This window comes from Colias eurytheme, chromosome 26 (genome assembly GCF_061535395.1).
Source record: "Colias eurytheme isolate Ceu_HAF_F1 chromosome 26, ilColEury1 Martin Lab GWU primary, whole genome shotgun sequence".
In the NCBI taxonomy this organism is placed as follows: Eukaryota; Metazoa; Arthropoda; class Insecta; order Lepidoptera; family Pieridae; genus Colias; species Colias eurytheme.
Genome location: NC_143005.1, coordinates 1,920,109 through 1,930,905, shown reverse-complemented (window position 1 = coordinate 1,930,905; position 10,797 = coordinate 1,920,109). Strand labels below are relative to the sequence as shown.

The following is a 10,797-nucleotide window of genomic DNA, read 5'->3' as shown; positions in this document are numbered from 1 at the left end:
ATCATATAAGAGTTTCTTACCTTTTCATACTGTTAATTTAGAACGCATTCTTATAATTTGTGACAGTGACATAGAAAGTTGACATATTATTATTGTCAAATAATTTTGAGGTTATACAACATAAACAACGCGATTCACAAGTTTTAACCCTTATTAAAACGCTGGGAGCTATACTTCCCACGTCTCAGATTGAAGTAAATCGTGTTTTATTTTTATATGCTTAAACCTAATGCAGTGTAATATTTATCTACGCAATCTTAACATTTCAGAGAACTTTTTTTCATGGAAACACTTTTCAGAGAATTATTACATGTCATGGTAAACACACGTCAAAGTCAGGTGACGTGATTTTGCAGCCGAAAACGACCGTTATTTTTTAGTTTTTGGTGTAGTGCTCAAAAAAAATTAGATAAGTAGATTTGAGTTCTAGCTATGTAAACTAGACTATATTACGGTTGCGTGAAACGTAAAAATATGCCCAGAATCTTTCGTTTATACCTTGGTAGAGTCGATTGAAATTAAGTCTTTAAGTGGGAAGATATCATCCCAGTGTTCGTCACTGCACACGACATTCGGAAATTCTATATATAAAATCTGTGTGTCTAAAAAATATTTTTTAGTTGGTATTAGCAACTTATTTATTGTTATTCGTTATTTCCTGATCAGATAATTAGAAATCTTAACTCAATACATTAGTATTTACCTATTGTTTTCATTTTGTTTTAGAAAAATGCCATTTTTATGTTGAAGTCATTCATTTTTCAATTCCCGAATTCTTCCCTCAGTAAAATAAACTTGCATTGATGAGTACTTTCATCTCCTTTATTAAAAAACTTGATCTTCATAATTTTTTACGATAACATTAAATTCACAAGTGGAGTCAGGGCAACTAACTAGTATTTTAAAATATTGATGTCTGGAGTGGACACTGGGAGCTATAGTTCCCACCTATCCAAACTTTTTACAAGAGAGAACAGATGACGAGATATATACTTCCCACCGAAAAAAGGGTACTTCCCCCCCACTAACCCCTTTTTTGTGTGTATTTTTGAAATCTACGACCCAAAATTACCCAGGAACGTATCTTACTTTTTTGGTAGCTCCTCCACAGGCTCGCGTTTGAATAAGGGTTAATTTTGTAATAATTCAATATTTTTTGTATTTATTTATACAAGTTTAGACATTTATGTGTGTAATACACAGAAAATTAAACTATGTCGAAAGTAAATAAACGGAAACATGTAATGAACGAGACTCTATGGGACGACTATGAGTTGCCCAAAGAAAATCAGAGTATTGTAAAAGTTTTAAGAAGTAGAGGAAATAACTTACACGAGGTAAGAAAATCATATATTGTTTGCTTGATTTATTTATTTATGTAACATGCAATTAATCAATCTATTCAGGTATGTAGTACACATCTGAAATTTAAATGTTATTTTTCAATTTTATCTTCACAGATTACTACACCAAGTGGAGAAGAATATCTAGTATCTATGCCCACAAAATTTAGGAAGAATATTTGGGTGAAGCGAGGAGATTACATCCTCATTGAACCAATTGCAGAAGGAGACAAAGTGAAAGCGGAAATCGTCAAAATAATGAACAAGGATTCTATAAAATATTATAAAGAAAATAAAGTTTGGCCTAAGGAGTTTGACGATGTTAAAAAGGATGATAATACTAACAATGGTGATGGTGATAGTGATGATGATTTGTTTGTGAACACTAATAGAGTTCAAATGCCAACTTATGATAGTGAAAGTGACTCTAGTGACACAAGTGAGAGTGATGATAGTGACAATAGTGATAGAAAATAAAATGTACTATTAATTTATAACTTTTATTTGTTTAACAATAATGAGATCATTTTTTTAATTGTACACATATATTATAAGATTTTGAATATACTTTTCTATAGTTAAAAGATTCTCTATCAGATAGACACCCTTTATAAATACTCTACAATTAGATAAACAATAAAATAAAACACGTATAAAGCTTGTAAAAACAAAATTTCTAAACATACAGAGTATACATACATCTAAACATAAAATATATGTAATAAAAGATAATTTTTTTCATAACATTTCATATAAATCAGTATGATGGCAATTTATAAAATTTCATAACAAGAATGATTATAATTATAGAGAAAGCTTAAATTTGTATTCAATAGTGTTACTTAGTACACATGTTTTTCAAAATTAAGTAAATTTTTGTACCATCTTAACACAGATCTGATCACAGATCCAATGAATGAGTTCACACCCTTATACGATAGAATAATTTTATAAAGATTTAGTTCCCTCAGATTGGAAAACATGTGGAAATGCTAATGGAAAATGTACATGGTATTTAAGGCCTTATTCATGGGTTATTTTATCTATATTTTCCTACACACCACTATAAACTAATTTATTGAATATATTATAGACACCAGAGAGAAAATACTTTACTACACTACCTTACTACCTTATCCAATTTCCTGCAAGTCTATAGTTAGATATGGCTACCCCCTACAAATTTAAACTTATTATTTAATATCTGCATCTACATCATCTGTCATTATATGCTCATAAATACTTTTAATCAGCTCTACTGACTTCACCATTGCCCAACCTTCCGTCTTTGTTATTAGTTTTGCTTGGCCATCCTTTATGAATTCTAAAGTTAAATTTTTCAATGTTTTTGCTGAATGTAAATCTGCTAACTGTAAGGTTTCAATAGCATTGTTCACTGTAAGTTTCTTGTGTAAAGCCTCTTCACACAAACTCTTAAGTCGGCCAAGCTGATAATAGTCAGCAGCAGCCAATAGCTTTTCAGGTATCTCATCCACTCTCGGGGCTCTATCACTGTAAATAAAAGTCAGAACTTCTCTCAATACTTCCGACTCTAGTGGTGATTCAAGAATGTTTGTTATACATTCAGTAGTGTTATGTTCAAAGTGAGCCTTTAAAACCAAACTACGACTGGCCAATACAGCTTTGTGTACTTTGAATTCATTTCCTTCTGCACACTTTATAACCACATCGGAAAATAAGCCATTATTCAAGAGGCTTTCAAAATCATCACTGAGTTGGGCCTCGGGCACATGTGCTCGGTCAACTTTTATGTCATTTGTCACCATGAACTGAAATTTGAGCCGTAGACTGCCATCGCTCAAGAGGAATGTATCACGCCCATCATAGCTTACAATATCACGTTTATATAGTGTTGCTAGGTATTGCCATTTATTGGCTTGTACTGTGTGGTATTCTTTTATCACAATTGATCGCTCTTCAAATCTCTTTAAGCATATGGTAAGTATTGATTTGAGAAAAACTGGTATGGGTGATAAGTAATATATCTCGATTATATCATTGAATCTGCCGAGAAATTGCATTTTTAATTGAAATTTCGAATTTGCTAAATCACCGGCTTTATCTTTTGGATTTTCTGTCCGAAATTCTCGGGATGTTTTGATTTCTAATAAGGTTTCAAAACATGGTACTGTCCAAATAATAGTGTTTATTTTTGTTTGACCTTCCGTTCGGATTGTATAATTTACATTCGACATTTTAATAATCTCAAAGGAAACCAAATTTATTCAATAAATAAATATACTTGTAAATTTTTGTTTTTTTGTGTACAGCGCTTTTTTTAAGATGTTCACCAAATTTACATGCCCATATTGATATAGATGGTTAGTGGTTCTTTAAGACTTTAGTCCCTTTTATTTACTAACAATCTACTGATATACAAATCGCACATCAAAATTCAAAACTGAAAACTGCACAACTCAAAAATGCAAATTGCAAATTACAGATAATATTATAATATTATAGTATAGACTATAGAAACAATAAATGACAATTGACAAATGACAAGTGACAACTGGAACCGGAACTGTTAAAAGCTCAGGTTAAAAGATATTTTTATATGTATTAATTATTATTTTTCAATTTAAAATTCATACAGGCTTCACGTAGGTATTAGGTAATAAAAAAAATGAATATTGCATAATTTCAGTTTTGTACGATTTATTAACGTGGATAAATCCCTTTAAAATATGATTTTATTGTGATAGCATTATCTATATTCTATGGCAATCGTACAAGATAAAAAAAAATACAAATAAAAGTCGTATGTCAAAGTGAAAATTGAAAAGACAAAAGTCAATAACTTGATCGTCATCGCTGTATTTATTGTTTTGAAGATTGATAATATCTTCATTGATATTTTGATATGAAATCAACGTTTCATGTGTAATCTTATCTTAACTATAATTTGTGTTTGATTGTGGAATAATCGTTCAATTTCGTTTTTATCAGCCTATCGTAATGTAATGTCTGTCAATTCACTAAAGCGGAACAGTGAACGGGGGAGATAATTTATTGTTAATTCCTTTCAGCTAGTTTTCGACAAATGTAATTAGCTGTTCATTATGGAGGATTACAAGTTTTTATTTAAAGTAGTGCTCGTTGGAAACGCAGGTGTAGGCAAAACATGTTTAGTGCGGAGATTTACGCAAGGACTATTTCCTCCAGGTCAAGGTGCTACGATCGGTGTTGATTTTATGATTAAAACTGTTGAAGTCGATGGAGAGAAAGTAAAGGTGAGTTCACTTGAATCGAATTATTTGGTAATCCGCTTCCATATATGGGTGAATCCTTTAGAGGAAACAAGGTTCAAGTTTTGAAACCAATACAAATTATTATGCTTTATGTATGATCATAAAGGTTGGACACAAATTCAGCATATTGTATTTGCTGTACTGGCTCTAATATTAATTAAACAAATAATTAGAATTTATTGGAATGATGTAAATTGTATTTTCACACTTATTACAATAATATGAATTAGATTGATTCCATTTATGTATTTCTAAATATTATGGTTTCATTGTTAGATAGTTGGTCTAATAAAATAAAGAAACATTTTCCCATAGAATTGAATACAAAGATATTTATGGAACAGCTTTTTTAAATTCCTTCCAGAATGTTTAAATTGAAAATTATAAAGATCAAGCATGTATTATGTTTCAGTAGACACTTTCTTAAAAAACTTCAAAGTAGTATGTGAATGGAAATTGTTGGTAGAATGAAATGATTGAAAAACTGTACCTTATTTTCAATATTTATAATACTACACAATGTGATATATTATAATGATTAGTGAATTGGAAATTTATTCTCAAATTTTGTAATGTACTTGGACTTAAAATTCTATTAATTAAACAATTTTAGCTACAAATATGGGATACGGCAGGGCAAGAGAGATTTCGTTCAATCACACAGAGCTATTATAGATCAGCACATGCTCTTATTCTTGTGTATGATATATCTTGCCAACCCACATTTGACTGTCTGCCGGACTGGCTCAGGGAAATAGAAGAATACGCTAATAATAAGGTGCTGAGGATATTAGTTGGTGAGTTACCTGCTATTTATAATAATACTCATATTGTAAACATGAAACTCGCACATATATTATGATAGCTATGCATGAACAATATAGAATCAAGGGGTTCTCTTCTTTCAATTGAGTTTAATTAAATTGAAGAAAGAATTTAGAATGGTTGTCAAATTAAAATCATATTTGAATTGAAAACAAAATCAAGATATCAAGTATCAACTTTGCTGAATTAAGGCTCCAAATCTTTAATTTTTTTCTATTTAATCTTTAATATTATTTAATCTTTAATCTTTAAAATTATTTTCTTAATCAAACAATATTGTATTTATACCTCAAGCTATAATTTTTGTATTCAATGTGTCATCAGGTAATAAAACTGATAGAGAAGATAGAGAAATACCAAGACATATTGGTGAAGACTTTGCGCAGCGCCATGGGATGTACTTTCTGGAGACCTCAGCAAAGGAGGCGGAAAATGTTGAGCGACTTTTTATGGAAATTGCTGTGGAATTGATGGAAGTAAGTTTAGTATTTTTTTACCACACATTTTTTTTATTGACTTGCAATGTATGTGAGTATGTTGTGATATCTTCAATGTAGTGAAACCTTTTTGGTTTCAGAAATTTAAATAGATGTAACAAAAGTGTAATCTTCTTAATACATATATATATAAATCTCGTGTCACAATGTTTGTCCTCAATGGACTCCTAAACAACTTAACCGATTATAATAAAATTCGCACACCATGTGCAGTTCGATCCAACTTGAGAGATAGGATAGTTTAAACATGTAGGTACCACGGGCGAAGCCGGGGCGGACCGCTAGTATATTATAACTTTTGACTTTATAGTGGACTTACAGTTGTAATTCTGAGGCACCATGGCAAGTAAAATGTTGATTGTAATTAAATAAATTCAATTTGTCTATTTCAGCAAGCAAAATGCAAGGAGTTGCCAAAATACGATGGAAGCTTAGGACCAATAAATGGCAAATCGTCATCCATTGGTGATTCTTCCTGCTGCTTTAGGTCGTAGATAACCTAACGAATTTATCTCAATGATAACTGTGTATGAGATTATATTTTATAAGCAATCATTTGTAGCGATTAATGAGTATGATAAAAACAACATATCTCCCAATTACATAACAATTTAGCGTAGGGACAAGTTACATAATGTACTGAAATTTTGTTTATTATACATAAATGTTAGATAATTACGGAATTGATCTCAATGCATGTTAAAGTTGTATTTACGCGTTATTGTGAAAACTGAATTACCTGTGTCGTTTATTAATAAGACGGTTTGTATAGCCGTTAAATTTTGGCCATCTTACGTCAGTGAATGACACAATATTTGCTTATTTGCATTTGTCCTTATTTCTTGATTCAGGTAAACATTTTTTTACAAATACCCGCCAGTGATAATAAGCAGGTTGTAAATGAAATATTGCAAGGTGATTGTTGACCTTTTATTGTTAAATGAGAACTACATAGAAATTGGGATTACTAGAAATAAGGTCTAGGTTATTTTTTCTTCTTGTACCTATTGTTTGTATATACATGTGTTTATTGTTCTTATGCCGGGTCCAGACTGGTGAAACGTAACATGCAATGTAACATGCAATGAAAGAATTCACCGTCCACATTGCTGCAATGTATCATGAAAGGTAATACACTTTGTAACAATTTCTCATAGTTTGGACGTCTTGCGCGCGCGAATTGTGCATTACACGCGTATGCTACGAGCATTACAAGCCGCGCGCGGAGCGATCCGAAATTTGTCGGTTTTTCGACGAACACAAAGGGGCAAGGAACACGAATACGGGAGGTTCGTAGTGAATGCGCGTTATGAGCGCGCTATGCGTCCACACCAGCAGCGAACATGCAATGAAAGGCAGAATGTTACATTGCATGTTACGTTTCACCAGTCTGGACCCGGCATTAAATATTATTAGCGGATTTGACGGTTCGTCAGAAAAACTCTGTTTGATAATTATTCTACAATTGATTGCTTTATAAAGTTCTTACTGTTAATTATTATATTTGTAGAACTTAACATTCCATTTGCTTGTAAGAATAATGGATTTGTCAAAATGTCATACTTGGACTTATTTTTTTTGCCGATATTAGTCGCATAGTAAACTTGTTTCACAAATAATGAGGTTTCTAGTAAAAGTATTGTGTTCATTTCATTATGTGCTTCTTATGTATATATAATTTATATTAATAACCTAATGCATATCATCAATTCATGCCCTTTTGACAGAGCCATTACTTAGTTGTCGCGATTTATGTTCAATCTGTATCAATGTTAGGTATAAGTAGGCACGCGAAATTGTGACTTAGATGTTGTAGAGAATTTTTTAGTACTTTTTAAAATGTATTGGTTATTCCATAGATAAAAAAATAGTTAAAAATTGATAGTAATACATTCAATCGTAGGTTGCTACTAATCTATTGTACCTATATATAGCTTATTTTTTGTTGAGGGTAGATCTCATTGTTTTATTTCAATTGCAATTTTATTATTCTTACCGGAAAATGCGTATTAGTAATAAAGGATAACCTTCGATTATTATTAGACGCAGTTATAAATAATTAACGTTTACATTGTACTGCTAGATAATTGGTGTAAAGTTGATTAGACGTTGTGAAATGATATACAGGGAAAATGGAACAGATTTTTCGTAATTGTCAAGGTTTTGAAGGCTACAAACTAGTAAATTTATGTTTTGTTCCTATTGTAAAGATAACTAAATACATTTTTCTGGACGTATGCAGTTTGATCCTTTATGACATAAAGTTTATGTAATTGAAACGACAACGATAAAAAATAATCGAATTTTTTACAGTAGGAACGGAACTTAAACGGTTCTTGTAATATTACAACAGATATAGGATCGGATTATAGACTAAGGTATCATAAAATTGGAAGGAAATGGGTTTGAAAATTTTTGGCACACCTACTGTCCGCCATTTTGATGAACATTTTTTGCTCGTCCGCGTCTGTATGTCAGCAATCGAAATATGCAAGTTTAATAATGTGACGCAAAATCGAAAAAAAATCAATATAGCGGACTGTAGGTGTGCCAGGCTCCATACAAAAATTTTCAAACCCCTTTATTCATATTTCCCAATTTACATTTCACTTCATAAAGCGTAAAATTAACGAAATTCACTCCATAATTACTCCGTTTACTATTTTTACCTAATCGTGGAATATATGGGCGTATTATTTACATATTAATGGTCAGGGTTTTAACAGAAGCTTTATTTTGTCTTGCGATTAATTTAAGTACAGTATTTGTTAATATTTAATGATCACAGTAATGTATATTGAGAATTATTTAAATTTGATTGTGATGTTTTCTTAAAATTTACGTTACTGGTATTTTGAATTGAAAATTGAATGGAACAAAACATTTGGCTGATCTAGATTTTTCTAACACTATATAGATTATCTAATTCTAACTACACGATTGGTAATTCGATTTTATAAATTCATTGAAGCAAGACATGTGTTCTGTAAAAAATTGTTTAAATTTCTTTTTATATTACTGTGGTCGTTGTTCATGTGTTAATAGTATTTTATATTATTGTTAATTTTTAACATTAAATGTTGTATAATTATAATGTTTCAATATTAGTTTTGGTAAATTACTATTTAATTATTTATAGATTTAAATGGATAAAGTAACTGGTTTGAAACTTTATTAAATTCATTTGCAATAAGTACATTAATAACTGTAGTTATATTTACCTAAAGTACATATTTTCATCTTAAAATACCTTATTCATCGACTAACTTACTATACATTATATAAAGTAGATTATTTTATGTTTTACTAAAAAAAATAGAATAATGTATACAATGGGCATAATGATTTTTAACCATCACATTTACTTATTTCGTTTTTGGTGTTCAATAACTTTGCTTGGTGTTGTTTTAAAGACTTCTATAACTAATATAATGTTAGGTAGTAGCATTTAATTCTGTTTTTTATCAAAAACCTATATTTCAATAATTATATACAAATAATGTAACGGTGGTTTTATATTACGATTAGTTGAGTGTACAACTTGTGTAGTTGTGTATGTAAGAAAGTACTGGCCCAAAACTGCGCAGAAGTTAAAAGTAAGGTACAGCACGATTCAAACTTAATGGCGGCTCGAAACATCGTACGATTCGATGCGCAGAAAACAATTTTAGGTATTAGCGGGACGTTAAGGGACCTGTGCGCACCCGCACTCGCACCTGCACTTAACTTCCGAACCGCCATTAAGTTTGAATCGATGCAATACCTCAATAAATCACTTGCACATTGCACTCAGCGCTACATTTGGATCACGGTTTGAAGTTACCGCAATCTTTCCCTCCCTCCTATCTCTATAGGTATGATAATGTTAATATGAACGATGTTATCAATACCATCTTAGGTATAGGTTTTTGATAAATCGGATATTATTTTATGATGGTTCTACTTCGTGCAATGGCGCTGTTTGTCTTTATTAATGTTTGTTGTAAATTGTTCTTTAACATTTATTCATTGACGCTTATTGTTATTTGTAAATATTTTAAGTGATACGTCTGCATATTTTATTTATTTCTTAATTTCACTTCCTATATGTGTGCTATTTTTGAGGTGACCGAAGAACTGATAATGTTTTATAAAAAAAATAATAATCAACAATTATTAATAATAACAATACTTTATTCAATCACAAATTCAAAAAACTTTTACATTATTATTTTTTTTTATTTAAAATTAATATTGTTTTAAATGTATAAACGTAAACCAAATTTACATTTGTTCAAATAATTTACTTCTTTTTTTATTTTTATACATTGTGTTTAAATTAATTTTTGACCATGTGATGTCTACACTACCTAATGCATGATTTTTTTTTGTAATTCCTAACAGATCTGATGTAATAATTATTATTATAATTCGTGTCATTTATAATAGAAAGTAAACATCACCAAAGAAATTGAATTATTGTAATACTCGCAATTAATAAAGGATATCACTTTAATGTGTCTAAGTTTCTTTCATACTTACCTGGTTTTTAGAACTTGCACATAATCCGTGGTACTATTATAATATATTCTGTGGTAGAGTGATTTTAAAACCTTAATATATCAATCTTTCTCTATTATTAGTACATAACTACATAATCTTTATCTGTACTAATATTATAAAGCTGAAGAGTTTGTTTGTTTGAACGGGCTAATCTCAGGAACTACTGGTCCGATTTGAAAAATTCTTTCGGTGTTATATTTCCCATTTGTCGAGGAAGGTTATAGGCTATATTATATCCGCGCGGCACAGCTAGTAAAATAATATATAAATTATTATATTATTATTTTTTTATTGATTTGCTGATGAATTTTATGATTG

At 30.4% G+C, this 10,797-nt stretch overlaps 3 protein-coding genes across 5 annotated transcripts; 2 read left to right on the top strand and 1 right to left on the bottom strand.

Moving 5' to 3' along the window:
• Positions 1 to 99: 99 nt before the first annotated feature.
• LOC149897037 (putative RNA-binding protein EIF1AD) lies at positions 100 to 1,952 on the top strand. Of its 2 annotated transcripts, XM_090116999.1 has the most exons (3): positions 100 to 147; positions 1,135 to 1,337; positions 1,461 to 1,952. In XM_090116999.1, the coding sequence occupies exons 2-3, from the start codon at positions 1,215 to 1,217 to the stop codon at positions 1,818 to 1,820; spliced, it is 483 nt and encodes a 160-aa protein (XP_089973125.1). In that variant the 5' UTR covers positions 100 to 147; positions 1,135 to 1,214; the 3' UTR covers positions 1,821 to 1,952. The 2 variants fall into 2 exon arrangements, with proteins under 2 accessions (XP_089973125.1, XP_089973124.1); XM_090116998.1 differs by lacking the exon at positions 100 to 147 and having other exon boundaries at positions 1,132 to 1,337.
• A 140-nt stretch (positions 1,953 to 2,092) lies between these two features.
• On the bottom strand, positions 2,093 to 3,805 carry LOC149897036 (speckle-type POZ protein-like). Its single transcript, XM_090116991.1, has one exon. It carries the CDS (start codon positions 3,557 to 3,559, stop codon positions 2,537 to 2,539), a length of 1,023 nt encoding a protein of 340 aa, XP_089973117.1. The 5' UTR covers positions 3,560 to 3,805; the 3' UTR covers positions 2,093 to 2,536.
• A 315-nt stretch (positions 3,806 to 4,120) lies between these two features.
• Positions 4,121 to 6,448, top strand: Rab30 (RAS oncogene family member Rab30). Of its 2 annotated transcripts, XM_090116697.1 has the most exons (5): positions 4,121 to 4,247; positions 4,394 to 4,597; positions 5,229 to 5,412; positions 5,765 to 5,916; positions 6,330 to 6,448. In XM_090116697.1, exons 2-5 carry the CDS (start codon positions 4,427 to 4,429, stop codon positions 6,429 to 6,431), a joined length of 609 nt encoding a protein of 202 aa, XP_089972823.1. In that variant the 5' UTR covers positions 4,121 to 4,247; positions 4,394 to 4,426; the 3' UTR covers positions 6,432 to 6,448. The 2 variants fall into 2 exon arrangements, with proteins under 2 accessions (XP_089972823.1, XP_089972821.1); XM_090116695.1 differs by having other exon boundaries at positions 4,127 to 4,597.
• The last annotated feature ends 4,349 nt before the right edge of the window (positions 6,449 to 10,797 follow it).

What these genes read in the sequence shown, in the direction of transcription:
- LOC149897037 (XM_090116999.1), top strand. Translation starts at nt 1,215, where the DNA reads ATGTCGAAAGTAAATAAACGGAAACATGTAATGAACGAGACTCTATGG. An exon ending in GAGGAAATAACTTACACGAG is followed by an intron (nt 1,338 to 1,460) that starts GTAAGAAAATCA and finishes TTATCTTCACAG; the next exon opens with ATTACTACACCAAGTGGAGA.
- LOC149897036 (XM_090116991.1), bottom strand. Translation starts at nt 3,559, where the DNA reads ATGTCGAATGTAAATTATACAATCCGAACGGAAGGTCAAACAAAAATA.
- Rab30 (XM_090116697.1), top strand. Translation starts at nt 4,427, where the DNA reads ATGGAGGATTACAAGTTTTTATTTAAAGTAGTGCTCGTTGGAAACGCA. An exon ending in TCGATGGAGAGAAAGTAAAG is followed by an intron (nt 4,598 to 5,228) that starts GTGAGTTCACTT and finishes AAACAATTTTAG; the next exon opens with CTACAAATATGGGATACGGC. An exon ending in TTGCTGTGGAATTGATGGAA is followed by an intron (nt 5,917 to 6,329) that starts GTAAGTTTAGTA and finishes TGTCTATTTCAG; the next exon opens with CAAGCAAAATGCAAGGAGTT.